The sequence below is a fragment of the Phaseolus vulgaris genome, chromosome 8 (genome assembly GCF_000499845.2).
Source record: "Phaseolus vulgaris cultivar G19833 chromosome 8, P. vulgaris v2.0, whole genome shotgun sequence".
NCBI classification, from domain to species: domain Eukaryota; kingdom Viridiplantae; phylum Streptophyta; class Magnoliopsida; order Fabales; family Fabaceae; genus Phaseolus; species Phaseolus vulgaris.
The window spans coordinates 41,204,107-41,223,018 of NC_023752.2; the positions used below are offsets into that span (position 1 = coordinate 41,204,107).

At 46.4% G+C, this 18,912-nt stretch overlaps 1 protein-coding gene across 1 annotated transcript; it reads left to right on the forward strand.

Annotated features, from left to right (window-relative positions):
• The first annotated feature begins 16,912 nt into the window (after nucleotides 1-16,912).
• Nucleotides 16,913-18,157, forward strand: LOC137825149 (filament-like plant protein 1). The gene has a single exon (XM_068630823.1). The coding sequence runs from the start codon at nucleotides 16,913-16,915 to the stop codon at nucleotides 18,155-18,157; it is 1,245 nt and encodes a 414-aa protein (XP_068486924.1).
• The last annotated feature ends 755 nt before the right edge of the window (nucleotides 18,158-18,912 follow it).

Genomic DNA, 18,912 nt, shown 5'->3' on the forward strand with positions numbered 1-18,912 from the left:
GTTCATGTTGTCTTGTGTTTTGAGTTGTTGTTGTTTCGGTTCTTCTAATTTTCCAGCACCTATAGTTTGTTTGTTCCTTAATTCTGTTCGGTAGTTTTTGATTTTAATTCAATTCTGTTCGGTTTCTTCTTTTTTTAATTCTCCTTTGTTGATTCAATTTGACAATATTTGGTTCATCCAAATGAGTTTGAGAATTGGTACTTGTTTTGGTGAGTTCTTGATTTTAGAACCATGATCCAACTTCTAAGAAAGTGCCTCTATATTTTCCAGCTCAAGGTGATTCCTCAAAGTGTCAAGAATCTTGTTCTATGTGGCTATTGGAATCACATCATGTGGTATCATGAGTCTTAGGTTCTTCTTGTTTAATTGTTGAGTTGTGTGCACTTTATTTCAAGAGCTCTTTTTAATTTCTTGCAATTTAAGTTTCTGTTTTAGAATTTTAATTGAGTTTTCTTGCTGTTTTTCTTTTGCTCCAAGTGTTTGTGGAAAGGTTTATGGCACTCATAATTCTTATGAGTATGGTTGCTCTTTTGGAATGGCATTATCCTTCCTAGAGTATACCTTAAGCTTCCTTTCACTTGTTACAATTTGTGTTGTGTCTTTTAATTTTTGAATCATGTCAAGTTTTGTCTTAGTCATGTTTTTCCATATATGTCATTACTTCTAGTAGTACTTTTATTGTTTTGATTGTTTCTTGCTTTGGTGTCATATAATTTTCTGAATTGATGTTGCTCCTTTGTGCATTTTCTTTTTAGAGTTGAGTTCATACTTGTATTCTAGACCTATACAAGTTCCAATACATCATTTTCTATTATGTCTTTGCTAGTTCATCATTCTGTTTTTTATTCCTATTAGGATTCCTCTGTTTCTGAAAAAAGTGCTTACTGTTTTTCCTTATTGCAACTGATTTACGTACTGTAAAATTCTGAAATTCTGGATTTGAGATATTCAAAGTGTTAGAAAAGAATAGAAAAAAGAATCATTCAAAAATATGAAGTACACAAAAATGATAAATAAAATAAAAAAAGTGTACATTCCTGCCGAAAAAAATACGGTAATCTGGCAGTGATTTTAAAAAATTTATTTCTCTCAATTGGCTTACTGTTTTTAATTGATTCCAGTGCCATTTTTGAGTTAACATCTTGAAGTTTCTGTGGTATAAATTTCATAATCCAGTTCGCTCTAAAACGTTCCAGTTAAATCAGTGAATATCAAGCACAGTTTGCATAAAAAAAATTTTCCAGTAGCTAATATTTTTGTTTTCTTCATCTACTCTAGTGCTTTTCCTTAGGTATTCTTTTGTGTGCCTACTTTTCTCATTGAGTTCTTTATTTTCTTGATTGTCTTTCATTCTTATTCTTTGAGTTTGTCTTAAATATAGTTTTCCTTTTGCAATTACCTTTCCTTGCTTATACCTTTTTCTTGTTTGTCTTTATTGTTTCTTTGGTTTTGTGGTGGTTTGCTCTTAAGATTGGTGTGCTTGCTTTGACATATTTCATTTGAGGATTCCAAGGCCTCAAGATCAGATTGGTGCAAGAACATTATTTCTTTGAGAGTGATATCTTTTTCAGCCTTAAATTCACTTCGGCAGTTTCAATTGCAAAGCTCACTGTTTTTGCTAATTTTTAACTTGTTTGCTGTTTTGTGTGTTTGCTGTTTTTTTTAATTACAAATGGCTGGATCTTCAAGTGATGCATCCTACAAGCAGAATTCTCCTTCCAAAGCTTCCATTCTTGGTGAATTACATGAAGCTCAAAGAACAATTAGAAGGTTGGAGGAAAAAATGCAAAAGATGGAGGTCCAACAAACTAGACCATCTCCTTCTATCCATGATGGACATCATTCTCATAGACCTTCGTCAAGAGCTTCTTCAAATGATGTTGGCCGTGAAGATGAGCATAGGAGAAGGAGACCTCCACCCCAAGTCCATGGACAAAGACATCATCACCAAGGGGAAAGAATTCACTACGGCAATGGCTTCTACCATGATGCAAAGTCCAAGCTTCCTTCGGTCAAACTACCTTGTTTTAATGGTTCTAGTGATCCAAATGTGTATTTAGATTGGGAGGCTAAGTGTGAACAAATTTTTGAGATCCATGAGATCCAAGATGAGCATAAGCTTAAGCTAGCCACCCTAGAGTTTAGTGATTATGCCATGAAATGGTGGCATGGAATTGTAAAGGACATTATCTATCACAAGGGTCCTCCCGTGGACTCTTGGAACTCTTTAAAGGATCATATGCGCGCTAGGTTTGTGCCCCCACATTTTAGGAAAGACCTCATGTTGAGACTCCAACGGTTTCAACAAGGCACGCTAAATGTGGATGAATATTATAAGGAGCTTGAGACGCTTGTGCTTAAAATTGAATTAGAAGAAAGTGAAGAAGCCATGGTTGCTAGGTTTGTGAGTGGTCTTAGGAAGGATATCCAAGACATTGTTGAGTTACAAGAGTATTCATCATTGGGCTCTTTAGTTCATCTTGCAATGAAGGTGGAAGCCCAACTTGCTAAGAAAAACTCTTTTAAAAATGCTTCCAATAATGGATACTACTCCAAGTCTTGGAGAAACAAAACTTCTTTTTCAAAACATCCTTCCAAAGATTCTTCTTTCAAACCCAAGGAATCTAAGCCATCAACATCTAGACCTAAGTCTCCCACTAGAACATCTAACACTAAATGCTTTAAATGTATGGGTTATGGTCATATTGCTGCAAATTGTCCTTCAAAACGAAGTATGTACATGCATGAGGGCATTGTAGTTAGTGAGCATGATTCGGATTCTTCAAAGCATTCATTGCATTCTCATGCATCTAGTGAGGAAGAGAGTGAATGTCCACTTGAAGGGGACTTGTTAGTTGTGAGAAGACTTCTTGGACAAGTTTCACAACCTTTTGATGAAAGTCAAAGGGAAAATATTTTCCATACAAGATGTCTTATTCAAAACAACATTTGTTCCTTGATAGTGGATGGGGGTAGTTGTGCAAATGTGGCTAGTACAAGAGTAGTAGATAAGCTTGGATTGCCTACTATCTCTCATACAAAGCCCTACAAATTACAATGGCTTAGTGAAGTAGGAGAAATAATTGTTAATAAACAAGTCCTCATCCATTTCTCCATTGGAAAATACAAAGATGAGGTATTATGTGATGTTGTGCCCATGGAAGCCACTCATGTTCTTTTGGGAAGGCCTTGGCAATTTGATAGAAAAGTTTTACATGATGGCTTTACCAACAAATTATCTTTTGAATTCCATGGTCACAAGGTTACTTTAAAATCTCTCTCTCCAAGAGAAGTCCATGAGGACCAAGTTATCATGAAGAAAAAGAGGGAGAGTGAAAAAGATAAAAAAGATAAAAAAGATAAGAGTTCTAAGCCTACACTCCTTGTGTCTAGGCGTGACATTGAAAGGGAAATAGTGGCTCATCATCCTCTTTTTTTAGCCATCCCTAGAACTCTTAGCATAGAAACACTTGTTGATAGTCCTCATTGCTTGGAAAATTTGGTAGAAGAGTTCAAAGATGTGTTTCAAGATCCTCCAAATGGACTTCCACCTTTGAGAGGGATTGAGCACCAAATTGATTTGATACCGGGCTCTTCTTTACCAAATCGTCCCGCATATAGGACCAATCCAAGTGAAACCAAGGAAATTCGCCAACAAGTTGAGGCTTTGATTGAAAAAGGGTGGGTGCAAGATAGCATGAGTCCTTGTGCTATGCCTATCATCTTAGTGCCAAAAAAGGATGGCACATGGCGAATGTGTTCGGATTGTAGGGCCATAAATAACATAACCATTAAGTATAGGCATCCCATACCTAGACTAGATGATTTGTTGGATGAATTACATGGTTCAAAAATCTTTTCAAAGATTGATCTTAAAAGCGGCTACAATCAAATCCGTATCAAACCGGGTGATGAATGGAAGACGGCTTTTAAGACCAACTTTGGTTTATATGAGTGGTTAGTTATGCCTTTTGGTTTAACTAATGCACCAAGTACCTTCATGCGCCTCATGCATCATGTTCTTAGACCTTTCATTGGTAAGTTTGTTGTGGTTTACTTTGATGACATTCTCATTTATAGCTTATCTTTGAATGACCATAGGTTGCATGTTAGGCAAGTTTTGGAAACCCTTAGGAAGGAACATTTGTATGCTAACCTTGCTAAATGTATGTTTGCTCTTGATCATATAGAATTCCTAGGGTTTGTTGTGAGTTGTAAAGGGGTCCATGTGGACAAAACCAAGGTGGTGGCCATTCAAAATTGGCCTACACCGAAATCTTTGAATGAGGTCCGAAGTTTTCATGGGCTTGCTTCTTTCTATAGAAGATTTGTCCCAAACTTTGGTACCATTGCCGCACCACTCAATGACATAGTGAAAAAGGATGTGGTCTTTCATTGGGGAGAAGCACAACAAAATGCTTTTGATACTTTGAAAGAAAAATTGACTAATGCTCCCATCTTGGCCCTTCCTAATTTCACTAAGACATTTGAGATTGAGTGTGATGCTTCAAGTATAGGTATTGGGGCTGTTCTCCTTCAAGAGGGCCACCCCATAGCCTATTTTAGTGAGAAATTGAAGGGAAGTCATCTCAACTATTCCACCTATGATAAGGAATTATATGCACTTGTTAGGGCTTTGTTTACTTGGCAACACTATCTTTTTCCCAAAGAGTTTGTGATACATAGTGATCATGAATCTCTTAAATATTTGAAAAGCCAAAACAAACTTAACAAGAGGCATGCTAAGTGGGTGGAATTCATTGAGCAATTTCCTTATGTGATCAAACACAAGCAAGGCAAAATAAATATTGTGGCGGATGCTCTTTCTAGAAGATACACCTTGCTAAATCTTTTAACCTCTCAATATCTTGGTTTTGATCACATTAAGGAACTTTATCATGATGACCTTGATTTTTCTCCCATCTATCAAGAGTGTCTTAAAGGAGGACACAAAGACTTTTTTATTCAAGATGGCTTTCTTTTTAAAGGAAAACGTCTTTGTGTTCCCCAATGCTCTATTAGATTATCTCTTGTTAGAGAAGCTCATGAGGGGGGTTTAATGGGACATTTTGGGGTTGCTAAAACTTTGGATGTGTTGCATGAACATTTCTTTTGGCCTCATATGCATAAACATGTTCATAGTTTGTGTGATAAATGCATAGCTTGCCGCAAAGCTAAGTCTAAAATGCATCCCCATGGTCTTTATACTCCTCTTCCTATCCCTTCAATGCCTTGGGTGGATATATCTATGGATTTCATTTTAGGCTTACCCAAGACATCAAAGGGAAAGGACTCCATTTTTGTGGTAGTGGATCGTTTTTCAAAGATGGCTCACTTTATTCCTTGCCACAAAGTGGATGATGCATGCCACATTGCAAACCTCTTCTTCCAAGAAGTGGTTCGCTTGCATGGGATTCCTAGGTCTATAGTGTCCGATAGAGATCCTAAGTTCTTGAGTCACTTTTGGAAGACCTTGTGGGGCAAGCTTGGAACTAAGCTTTTATTTTCTACCACTTGCCACCCACAAACTGATGGTCAAACCGAGGTGGTGAATAGAACTTTGGGACAACTATTGAGATGCTTTATTTCGGGGAATCCTAGAGTGTGGGAGAATTTACTACCCCATGTTGAGTTTGCATATAACCGAGTAGTAAATTCTACCACCTCCCATTCTCCTTTTGAGGTGGTCTATGGGTTTAATCCCCTAACACCTCTTGATCTTCTTCCTATTCCCCTTCTTGACGATGTCTTGTGCAAAGATGGGGATGAAAAGGCTTCTTTTGTGAAAACTTTGCATAAAGACATCAAGAAGAGAATTGAGAAGAAGGTTGGCAAGTATGCTGAACTTGCCAATAAAAGGAGAAAAGCATTGTTGTTTGATGAGGGCGATTGGGTTTGGCTTCACTTGAGGAAGGATCGTTTTCCTACTCAAAGGAAGTCCAAACTAATGCCTCGAGGGGATGGACCTTTCCAAGTCCTCAAGAGGATTAATGACAATGCTTATGAGTTAGATATGCCTGATACATTCTTAGGTAGTCATACTTTTAATGTCAGCGATCTAACTCCTTTTTCTGTAGGTCTCCAGAATTCGTGGTCGAATTCTCTCCAACTCGGGGAGTATGATGGAGATCAAGCCCAAGAGAACATGGAGGCCACTCATCAAGCTCAAGAAGAGGTGGAGGCACAAATGGAGGACGCCCATGGAGGTCAAAGTCCACCTCAAAGGATTACAAGAAGCATGTTCAAAGCCTTGGGAGCTAGAGGACATTTATTTTCTCTTTTTGTAGTGTCTTTAGTTGAAGGTGCTTAGAGGGAAACCTTAGAAACCTCTTTTGTTATAGCATCTTTTAGGTTTTAAATAGGACCTTTAGGGGGGTGTATTAGTAGATAGGTGTAGGAGTAAATAAGGAGGTGCCAAAGTGAGAGAAAGGATCACACCTTCCTCATGCCTTGTTTTTGGCGCAAATTCTAGAAGCTTTTTGGGAGGGAGTTTTTTTGAATTTGTGTAGCTTACATTTCAGCACCTTAGGCTATAAATAGAGGTGCTCTCTTTGTAAAATGGAGATTTGAATTTTATCTAAAGAAACTATACTCAAAATTGGAGTGAGCATTTGGAGAGCTTTGAGCTTCTTCTCTAGTCTTATCTTGAAGGACCATGGTTTCCTCAAGTGGCGGCTTCCACACTCATCTAGGAGCAACCATTCTTCTAGTGGCGTGATCATCCAACCATTCCTCCATCTTCATGAGCATTCTCTTCTCCTTCCTTTCTTCTTCTTCAATTTGTTCATGTTGTCTTGTGTTTTGAGTTGTTGTTGTTTCGGTTCTTCTAATTTTCCAGCACCTATAGTTTGTTTGTTCCTTAATTCTGTTCGGTAGTTTTTGATTTTAATTCAATTCTGTTCGGTTTCTTCTTTTTTTAATTCTCCTTTGTTGATTCAATTTGACAATATTTGGTTCATCCAAATGAGTTTGAGAATTGGTACTTGTTTTGGTGAGTTCTTGATTTTAGAACCATGATCCAACTTCTAAGAAAGTGCCTCTATATTTTCCAGCTCAAGGTGATTCCTCAAAGTGTCAAGAATCTTGTTCTATGTGGCTATTGGAATCACATCAGCTCTGAGGCAGGTTGAGCACAGGGAGGTGGGGGAGACCCTTCCTCTACTTCCACTACCTCGATCTCTCCAGGCTGGAGAGACGAAGCCCCCTCAACTGCTGGCTTCTTCCTCTGACGGTGTATAAGGGGAGAGCCAGAGCTCTCCTCTTCAGTTGAGGCCACGGTAGCAGCAGCAGCAAGTGAAGTGGAAGCCTTCACCAGCCTTTTCCTTTTCTTTCCTAGCTTGGGGCCTTCAGCTGGCGCGACCGAGAGTGGAGGGGCTGCGATGGGCTCAGTCGTAGAAGAGGAGGACCCAGTGCCCTTGGTTCCCCGACGCTTGGCAAGCTCTAGCAAGGCCAGCTTCCTGTCTTTCCCCGTCATTGAGTCTGCATAGACGAGAAAAGGAAGGGTTAGTTGGCCAAGTTATGCAAGTAAGTCAAAAAGCACATAAAAACATGCATGAGAAGAGACAAGTATCCTAAGAAGTGCAAGAAGAGCTACCTATATATTTTTTCAGAGCCACCACATCAAATTCATCCTTGATGAGGCGGGCGGAGTTGTACTTGGCCCCTAGGAGCAGCCCACATAGCTCGCGCTCGTAGGGGGCCATAGCTTCGAGGTCCCTGGACTTCTTGAATTCAACTCCAGGAACCCAGTAGAGGGGGTATCCCTCGAGCAGATTTGGACTTTGAGGGGTAGCAGATATCATGTAGAATCTGCCCTTCCAGTCTTTGAAGGATTGCTGGTACAGGCCCAGGAGCACCCGCCCAGCAACCCCGTTCAGGCTAACCCAGGACCTGTCCCCAGGGTTCTTCGCTTCGAAGAAGTAGAGGAACACGTCCACGGAGGCGTTGTGCCCGAAATGACTGCAGAGGATTTGAAATGCCCGGATGAAGGCCCAGGAATTTGGATGGAGTTGACAAGGCGCGACGTTTAACTCCATCATCAGCTCCTTTTCGAAGAAGGTGAAAGGGAGGCGCAGCTTCAACCTCTTGAAGATAGCGGAGTAGATGAAAACGAAGGGCACCCCATTGGTGGCCCTGTCATCCGCGCAGATGGGCATTCCTCGAGGAGGAATGCGAATTCGGATATTGAAGTCATTCTCCTTGTCGATGGCGCAGGAAGGCTCATCAGGATTGTGGCTCAGCAAGGACGTGAGGTGGCCCTGGGGCAATAGAGTGGAGGTTTCAGCGAGCAACGCCAGGGAGGCCCATTCGTAGACCCTGGCGTTGTCATGGAAGGAGGTAGCAACAGGCGGTAGTCGATGACGTCAGCAGCAGAGAACCACGTGGACCACTCGCAGGGTGACACGTGGACCAGGTGGCAGAGAGGTCAGGGAGACGATCGCCAAGAGCGGTGATCGGTGGTCAGTAACCAAGTGACCACCGACAGATCAGGCGGCAGAGAGGTCGGGGGACAGATCATCCAGAATGGTGATCGGTGGTCAGTAGCCAAGTGGCCACCAACAGACCAGTTCTCAGACTAACGCCTGAAGGCAGAACGCGAGAAGCAAATAAACACTGATCAGTCATCGGGTGTATTGTCATCGGGGTCTCGTGTTACACGCAGTTAAACTGGGACTGAGGTTCCCAGCGAGAGCGTTACGCATGGATCTCGCATGAGCACACCTCAGGGAATCATGCACGAGAGTGGCCTGAGGGAACTAGTAAACCAGTCAGTGATTGGTGATTCCCTCAACCCATTACGTGCGTGACATCGTGAAGGGTAAGCTGTATACGCAGAGAGCAACGTCTGGTGAGTGTGCCTAGACCAGCCACACCCGACTTTCTCCTAAGAGTATGCGACTTACCCAGATGAGAGAAATATCCTAAGTTACTCTGCAAGGGCGTAACTTAGGCACACAAAGAGAAGCGCTAGAGCCCTTCCAGTAAGTGACACGTGTGTGGTTAGATGTGAGTTGCAGGCCTCCACGTGTCACCATCTGAGAGGGGTGCGGTCCAGACAAAGTGCACTTCGTACCATTAAGGGTACAGACAGGTGCAGCCCAGCGCAGAGACACCCACACTCTCTGATTCTGCAGGTACACTGTCTCTGAAAAGCATAACAGGGTTCTGACACATGCCAAAAAAGCATAACAGAATTCTGTTATGCCCAGAAAACAGAGAGAGAGAGATAAAAAGAAGGGATCAGGGAGAGAAGGGGGGGACGAAAAATAGAGAGCAAGAGTTTTTCAGACACACTACTAGTTTTCTCATTTGGTGGTTATGTGGACTAACTTGATCGTCGGAGTGCAAACGGCCGCTAGAGGTGCCGTCTGTGTGTTTTGCAGGTCACGTTTGGAGATCCAAGAGAAGGTTCTGAGGGTGATTCTGTAGAAAAACGCAGTCGCGTAGACGGGACAGAGTGTGCTACAGAGCAATTCCTCCACGTTCGAGTTGCCGGCAGGATCAGATCCCATAGTTGTCTCGCTAGTCATGGCGGGAAGGAAGGTCCACCAGGTACTGGTGGACCAAGGAAGCTCGGCAGATGTAATGTTCTGGCCGACTTTCACCAAGCTGCAGCTACCCCTTGACCAGTTAAGGCCCTATGGAGGATGCTTATATGGGTTCACTGGCGATCAGGTGGAGGTCAGGGGGTACATTGAGCTGAGAACTACGTTCACGGATGTGGTGGCCTCGAGGACGAAGAAGATCAGGTACCTCGATGTGAACGCCCCCTCGGCGTATAACATTCTGTTGGGAAGACCGACCCTCAACAGAATAGGAGCTGTGCCCTCAACCAGGCACATGAAGGTTAAGTTGCCCTCAATGGAGGGGGTGGTGATCACCATAAGATCCGACCAAAAGGAGGCAAAGAAGTGCTACGAAAACAGCCTCAAGAATAAGAGGTCGGTGAGCTACATAACCACGACGCCGCCTCCCAGTGTGAAGCCCAGGCCAACAGAATGGCGAGTTGTTGATGCGGCGATGGAAGTGACCGCCGGAGGCGATGTCACCATGGTAGACGCTAAGGTTGAGGGAAAGAGCGCCGGACGGAAAAAAGAAGCGAGAAACCGCCCAGAGGAAGCGAGGGAGTCGGGAATCGCCAGGGCGGTGATCGCCAGGGAAACCAGGCCCAAACCCGTCGAGGAGTGGCTCGAGAGGGAGATCGGGGGCAAGGTCTTCAAGTTAGGGAGATTTTTGGAAGGTGAGCTCCAAGACCAGATCGCCAAGGTGATAGAACGACATCTGGATGATTTTGCATGGTCTGCTTTAGACATGCCGGGAATCGACCCCGATTTCTTGTGTCACCATTTGGCAATGGACACACAGGTCAGACCAGTGCGACAGAGAAGAAGGAAGTTTAATGAGGAGAGGAGACAGGCGATTAGGGATGAAACGCAAAAGCTCCTCGCTGCAGGCCATATCAGGGAGGTCCAGTACCCTGAATGGTTAGCTAATGTCGTGCTGGTAAAGAAGAGCAATGGGAAGTGGCGCATGTGCGTCGACTTCACAGACCTAAACAAGGCTTGTCCAAAGGATTCATACCCTTTGCCAAGTATAGATGCCATGGTCGACAGCGCAGCAGGGTGCAAGTTGCTGAGTTTTTGGACGCCTTCTCGGGGTACAACCAGATAAAGATGCATCCCATGGATGAAGAGAAGACCTCCTTCTTGACTGAGAGATCGTGCTACTGCTATGAGGTGATGCCCTTCGGGCTGAAGAACGCGGGGGCCACGTACCAAAGGCTGATGGATAAGTTACTTGCACCGATACTGGGAAGGAATGTGCAAGCGTACGTAGATGACATGGTCGTAACCTCGTTAGAGAAAAGCAAGCACGTCTCAGATCTGGAGGAGCTGTTTACCACGATCGCCAAGTTCAGATAAAAGCTAAACCCCGAGAAGTGCATTTTTGGCGTGGAGGCAGGGAAGTTCCTGGGTTTCCTCTTGACTGAGAGAGGAATAGAGGTAAATCCTAATAAGTGTGCTGCCATCTTGGCGATGAGGAGCCCGGCTACCATGAAGGAGGTGCAACAGCTTACAGGCCGGATGGCCGCCCTATCTCGTTTCGTGTCAGCTAGTGGAGAGAAAGGTCATCCGTATTTCCAATGCTTGAGGCGAAACAACAAGTTTGTCTGGTCGAAGGCACTGATATTTGCTGCATTTTAATCGGTTTGCATCATCCATTAACTGTCTGGTGCATACGTTGTGGGATGTTTTCTCTGCTTTGCTTTTTCTTTTCTGCGTTTAGGGTTTCTAAACCTTTTCTCTGCGAGCCCCCCCCCCCCCCCTCGTTCTTCTGTCTCCTTCTCTTCTGTTGAGTCTCTCTACTTTACGAACTCTCATCTCTTCCCCTTTTCGTCTTCTTGCAGCTTCTCCGGTGGCTCGCTCCAATATTACACCGAACCCTCCTCCATCTTCCCGCAACCCTCCGGCGAACACCCGTAGGGCAAACCCTTCCTCCTCCCGCGACCTCCTAAGGGATCCTAACGTCCCTTCGAGCTAGGTCGTGAGACCCGCACCTTCTTGACCCAGCCAAGCGCAGCCAAACCCACCTCACACCAGCGCAGCTGCAAGGCCCCTTCCCAACTATAAGCAACTATATCCTTGGGCCTCTGCATCCCTGTTGGGCGAGACTTCATCCATCAACTCCGACCGTGATATCCTTCGCCTTAAGAAAGGTGACCAAACTCACCTTTCCTTCAGCAAGGAACACGATGACAAGGTATCTATGCATCCTTGTCCACCTGGAGAGCCGATTTGCATCGATAACCAAGGGAGCGACGACGACCCCTCCTGCTTCATCTACGCCACAATGTTCAAGAAAGTCAAGCTCCGATTTCCCTTCACCCGCTTCGAGAGGGAGCTCCTGACCGAACTTGACATAGCCCCCGCCCAACTTCATACCAACAACTGGGCGTTCGTCCGGGCCTACCAGATCGTTTGCGCACACTTGGGACATCCGACTTCAGTGGACGTGTTCCTTTACCTGTTCGTGGCCAAGAACCCGGGCGATCGCTTATGGGTTAGCCTCAACGGGGTTGCTGGGAGGTCTATCCTCTCCATCTTCCAACAATCTTATAAGGACTGGAAGGGGAAATTCGTTCGCGTTCATTGCAACGACCGAGAGGGGTTTCCCTTGTACTGGGTGAACAAGGGAAAGAAAGAGTCGAGCTTCAGGAAAGCCAGGGAGCCAGAAAAAATGGAGAAGCTCGACAAGGACTTATGCAACTTCTGGAAAGGAGTTGCCTCTTCCAACGTCACTCTGCCTACTTCCTCCATCATCAACTACGAGTTTCTCGAAGGCCAACTGGATGTGTACATAGGTTTGTCCTTAAGTCCTTAAGTTCCCCTAGTTCGAACTTGCATCACCCTGTCTTTACTTTGATGTTGCTGTTCTGATTTGCGTATGGTTTTAACTTTTCCATGCATTGTCTTACACTGCTTATCTTCCTGTGCATTATTAACTGTCGGATCTTTGTGCTAGTTGGTAACTGTTGGCCTCTTTATGCAGATATGATGTTGGGGAAGGATAGGATGGCTGAGCTACGCTCTATAGCCAAGCTCCATAACCTTGCGGCGGGCTCCCAAACTGTCCCAAACTCCGTCGCGGAGATCGCCGCTGCCCAAGGCCAGTCTCCACCAGTTGGCCCGTCCAATGTTGTTGCTCTCCCCGCCGCTGAGCGAAAGAAACTGCCACCCAAAAGGGCTAAGAGGAAAGCCCCCAGGGTTGTATCTGACGAGGAAGCGGACAAAAGCACCGAGGACGGGCTTATTTGCAAAAGGAGAAGGGGAGTTACAACTGGGCCACTAGCAGCTGAGGTCGCCCCTCCCGACTACACCGAGAATCCCCCCAGTGCCTCCATGCCCTTCGAGTCCGCCGGGGACGTTCTCGCCTCCAACACCTCGGTTGCTGAAGTTGCGCCTAAACAACTTGCTGATACACAAGCTTCCTCCCAAGCTGCAACGGAACTGCCAGCCTCACCACCACGCCTCGAGGCTCCCCTCGCCATCCAACCTTGCGAGGGTGGTGGTGAGCATCAGCCCCTACCTCCTCCTCCAACACCGGGCCTTCCAACTCCCCTCCAAGAAGCCTTGAAATCTTTCAACGTGTGCCTACACGCCATGGCCGACGAATGCCTTCCTCAAATCGTCGGCGAAGGGCTGAAAGGCTCCTTGGAGAAACTTGAGCTCGATTGCCGCATCCACCAGGAGGTGGCAAGCACCGCGAGAGCCGAAGCCGAGAAAGTCAAATGCGACATGATGATGCAAGGCTTAGAGTTCTCGCAGATCGAAAACGCTATCAACGAAGAACTCCGAAGCTTGCGTAATGACAAGAAGGAGTTGCGCAAAAAACTACACGACAAGCTTCAGGACGCTGTAGAGTTGGAGAGTAAAATCGTCCCTATGAGGAAGCGAATCGTAGAGCTGGAGGAGGCCCGAAGGTCCGACGCAGATAGAATGTCCAAACTAGAGAAAAGGTCGACCGAACGGGAAACTCTTCTAGGCAAAGTCGAGCAAGATCGGGATAAGGCAGCCAAAGAATTGAATGAGACGGCTACCGAGCTTGCCCGGGTTCGTGAAGAGAACAGCGGGTTCAAACAGAAAGCCGACGAGCTTGAGCTTGAAGTCACCCGGGTTCGCGGAGAAAACGACGGGTTCAAGGAGAAGATCGACGAGCTTCAACTTGAAATCACCCAGGTTCGCGAAGAGAACGACGGGTTCAAGGCAAAGATTGATGAGCTTCAGCTTGAGGCTGCCCAAGTTCTTAGTTTCGGCTTTGGAGCAGCTCTGCAGCAGTTTGCTTGCAAGTTCCCTGATCTCGACCTCTCTGAGTTTTCAGTGTACAACGAAGTGGTGGATGGCAAGATTATGCCTCCAACTTAACTGCTCCCATCTGCCACTTCAATTTTATCACTTTGGAACCTCTTGTACTTAACTTTGACTTATATGCAATAATTTTCATTCGGCTCTGATCCTGCCTGTTGACCAGAACGCAAGAGCCTTGCCTCGTCAAATCTGGATCGGCTTTGCACCGTGCTAGCTTCCGTCCTTCACCTTGATTCACCTCAAGAACCTGCAAAAGACAGAACGGAGCCGCTGCGGCCGATCGCACTCCGATGCTCAAGTCAGCGACTGAACCACCAAAATACTAAGAGAAAACTAAGAACTTCAGGAACTGTGCAATGTTCTCTCTCAGCGTACTCAAGTTCTCGCAAGCGTAAAAGAAGTATTCTAAAACGCGCGTACCTCAGAAGTTCGTTAGGATCCCTTATATACCTGTGCGCTTTCTCTCTCCTGACAGTTACACATTTGGACACGTGGCTCGCATCCAGCTGTACGCGTGTCACCATCTGGAGCATCCCTGACTTGAGCGTCACTTCTTACTCTTCAGGCTGTTCAACTAAGTTACTCATGCATGAAGCAACTCAGCGTATAGCTGCCTTGGAGCGCGATCTCTTATGTGTGGCGAGTACGGGTGTCATCATACACACCTTCCCTGTGGTCTCGCCGGCCGCCATTATATTCTACTTTACTTACTTCACTGTGCATGCTCGGGTAAGCTGTTCCCCGACCTCAACCTCTGGCCAGCTAGGGAATGACCATCTAACGACTTCATCCTTTGCTTCGAAAGCCTGGAACAAGCTTTCCTGATTCTTCGGCGATGTCCTCCTCTCGGCGATCTCCGATCGCCTTATCGCCTGGATTCACATCCGGCGACTACGACACAAACTGGGTGACCGCCAGTTTAGGTATGCTAGAGATCGGGGCGTGCCAACTTAATGACTGGCGACTACACGAGCCTCCCGACTTCCTTCCTTTCTGCCAGCCAGGTGCCCGTTTAACACGCCTATATTATAACCTGCTGCCACATCATCTATTCCGACTACCTGGGCGGTACACAAGCCCTCCAGTCTTAAGCGAAGACTTGTCCAGCGAAAAGACTAAGAGGTCACATCATTGCCGACCTACGTGCCACTGGCACGGAATTCCAAACGTTCGTACCCTCTGCTTTTCTGATGCTCCTCCAAACCCCTTTTTCCAATCGCTCGACACGTGGCTTCATCAACGGTCATCTTTAGTTGTCGTTTGCGCTTCCAAAAACGTTTGAAAAACCCTTAAACCCTTTCATTTCTACTGTTTCATCATCTCTCTGCATTCTCAAACGCTCTGAGTTTTCTCTGCGAACCCACGACGCTCCTCAACTCTCTCAATCTCCAACTCCCTTCAACGCTCGTCTGATCATCGAAAGGTACCTCTTTTATTTCCTCTGTTGATGTTTGCTGCATTTTAACCGATTCGCATCATCCATTATCTGTCTGGTGCATACTCTGTGGGTTATTTCATCCTCTTCTTCCTTCTCGTAACTTAGAGCTCTGTCTTCCATTACATTCGTCACAACGAACTCCCGTTCGTTCGTTCTCCATTCTTCGTCCACAATCAAGTCGTTCTCTGTAACCTTTGTTCATCCTTTTTCCTTTTTCCTTTGCAGTTCCTGCGATGGCTCGCACGAAAATCCCCGCGAACCCTCCTCCTCCATCGTGAAACCCTCCACCCCAAGCGCATAACCTACCACGAGCATCTGGTGCTCCCTCTACCCAGGCTGAGAGGCCTGCAACCTCTCACTCCAATCTCGCTCAGGCAACTCCAACTCCACCAGTCGCAGGAGGAGCCTCCATTCCCACACAAGACTACAAAAAGCTCTACTCGTGGGCCACCTCAGCTTTGTTGAAAGAAACCTCTTCCATAAACACAGAGTTGGGCGTGCACCGACTAAGGAAAGGGGACCAATCTGAGCTTTCATTCCATAAGGAGCACGACAGCAAAATGGTCGTGCTGCCTTGCCACCCGGATGAACCAATCTGCACCGACGACAAAGCGAACAATGGCGAGCTGTTCTGCTTCCTCTACGCGAAATTCTTCAAGAAGGTGAAGCTCCGACTTCCCTTCACTCGCTTCGAGAGGGAATTATTAACCGAGCTCGATATCGCCCCCGCCTAGCTTCATCCCAATAGCTGGGCGTTCGTAAGGGCGTTTCAGATCATGTGCGCACACCTTGGATTGCCAGCTTCGGTCGACGTTTTCCTCTTCCTTTTTGAGGCTAAGAATCCAGGAGACCGCCTCTGGATTAGCCTGAACGGGATTGCTGGGAGGTCAATCCTCTCCATCTTCCAGCAATCTTACAAAGATTGGAAAGGAAAATTCGTGAAGGTGTGCGCCAACGACCAAGATCCTTCCCTTCTCGACGGCTTCCCCTTGTACTGGGTACACAAGGGGAACAAAGACGCCAAAGAGAGCTTTAGGAGACCCAGAAGTCCTAACACCATGGGTGAGCTAGACAGAGCCTTTTCTGGAAGAAAGTAGCAGCCGCTAACATCACCTTCCCTACTTCCTCAATAATCTCCTTCGAGTACCTCGAAGGCCAACTTGAAGCTCACATAGGTTAGCCTTTACCTCACAATTTGGGTTTTCGTTTTGCGCTGGGACTGATTTTGCATCTCTGTTATCTGCCATTGGGCATCCTGCTTGTTGCATACTGGTCTTGGCTTTAAGTTCATGTGCTACCTGTTTGCATTATTCGCACATATACTCGTATATTTTGCCTTTGCTTCTGCTTACCTGTCTATTTTTACCCTGTGCAGACTTCATGTTGGGCAAAGGCAAATTAGCTGAACTGAGGGCGCTCGCCCGAACTCATAAGTTGGCGACGGGGTCCCAAACCGTGCCCAACTCGGTGGTGGAGATCGCCGCTGCCCAGGGCAGATCGCCTCCTCAAGGTCCAGCTCCTCCAGAGACACTGCCCGCCCCTCAACGAAAAAAGCTCATCTTGAGGAAACCAAAGAGGAAAACCCCTCAAGTGGTTCAAGAGGATGAGGATGAGGATGATGAGGCGACTGAGGACGGCCTTGTCACCAAAAGAAAAAGGGTGGCACACCTTCTTCACCGCCCGTTCTCCCAACACCAACACCGCCCTCTCCCCCAGCTCCAACACCGCTCTCTCCCCAGCTCCAACACCGCCAGTCCAAGCAACACCCTTGGCGGTCGCGCTCCCTGTGGTTGAAGGCAGCGAGCCCAACTTCATAGAGAACCCTCCTAGTGCCTCCACGCCGTTCGTATCTGCTGGAGAGGGTCCTCCTTCAACCACCTCAATTGCTGAAGCCGCACCAGGTGGGGATGAAGGCGCCCACAACTCGCCGATACTCATAACCGAGTCTCGCACTTCACCACCACGCCAGGAAGTCCCCCTCGCTCTACCAACTCAAGAGGGTGGTGGCGAAAGTCAGCACCAGGCTCCTTCAGCACCTCCACCAACAGCAGCTGCAAACCTTCCCCCCTTGGTCAAAGAAATCTGGGGGCCCTTCACAGCCAAGCTAAAGATGATGGCAGAGGACCTCCCCTCAATCATAACAAAGGCTGTGAAGAGCTCAAACAAGAAGCTTCAGGGCGAGATCTCAACGCTCCAGGAGGAGAATCGCCTGATAAAGATTGAAGCAGAAAAGCTGTCTTGCAATCTGATGATGGCGAAAATCGATCACTCGAGGGTGGAGGACGCCATGAATGCTGAGCTGAGGGTCGCACGCAAGGAGGCCTCCGATCTGCGCCAGAAACTGCACCTCCTAGCTCAAGAGAAAATCGAGCTGGAAAGTAAGCTGGTTCCCTACAGGCTCAAAGTGGCCAACTTGGAGGCATCGATGAAAGCGGATGCAGCCAAGGTAGAGAACCTTGAAAAAAGGTCGGTTGATCGGGAGGTTCTCCTTGGAAAGGTCGAGAAGGAGAGGGACGACGCCATGGATGAGCTTGCCAAGGCTCGAGAGGAAAGCAAGAAAATTGTTGCAGAGCTGGCCCAGGCGCGGGACGAAGGCAAAAGGGTTGCTGAAGACCCTGCTCAAGCTCGTGAGGAAACCGAAGAACTGAAGAAGCGAGCTGACGAGCTGAAGCAACAAACCGAGGGGCTCAAGCAACAAACTGAAGAACTCGAGCAAAGCTCCGCCCAAGTCCTTGCCGCCGGATTCGACGCCGCCCTGGAGCAAGTCGCTTGTCAGTACCCTGAGCTCGACCTCTCCATGGTGTCGATATGCAATGAAGTGGTGGATGGGAAGATCGTGCCTTCTGAAGATTAATCGTCTCCCTCCATCACTTATTTCCTGAGACTTAATGCCTGTTTCTTTTTGCACAATCTTTACTTGTAATAACTTTTCTTTTCTTCTTATGCATTTGAACTGATACCACTTCTATTATAACTTCTTCCGCTTTCGCACCTGGTCTCTCTGTTTACTTCGCTTTTCCTTGTAGAAATCGCTTTAAACAAATTAACTTAGCGATTTCTCGGGCTCAATCGTTTACTCACTGCTTCAAACTCGAGCAAACTATCAGCCTTACATCTACTCATCAATTGTTAACTCAAAGAGAAAAATCGAGCAACTTGTTATTCTTCAAACGATGATACTTAATGTAACTTGCAAACTTAAGGCAATGAACTTCAGCGCGAAACTACTTACTAAACAGTAAGCTTCAAACCAAACTGATTATTTAAGATACAGTTCACCTGATCTGCTCCATCGAAATGGGCCCTTACTCCTGTCATCGCCTGGAATTCCCCTGATCGCCATAGGGTTCTGGCGATGTAAGCTCCCTTTGCCTTCATAACTTGGCTATTGTTCCCTCATCTGGGGGGTAGAGGCGCCTTTCGGATCCTGCTCTACTTCCCTGAGTTTTGGAACAAAAAGCCGGATAGCGAGGTGTTCTCTTCGAACCTACCTTAGCTATCCTTTAACCTTCTTCTACCCTTCACACCATACCTGAACTCGTTCAATGGCGAGAAGGACTTTATCTTGCCTGAACTCGCTCCACGGCGAGAAGGACTTTATCTTGCCTG

What these genes read in the sequence shown, in the direction of transcription:
- LOC137825149 (XM_068630823.1), top strand. Translation starts at nt 16,913, where the DNA reads ATGAGGATGATGAGGCGACTGAGGACGGCCTTGTCACCAAAAGAAAAA.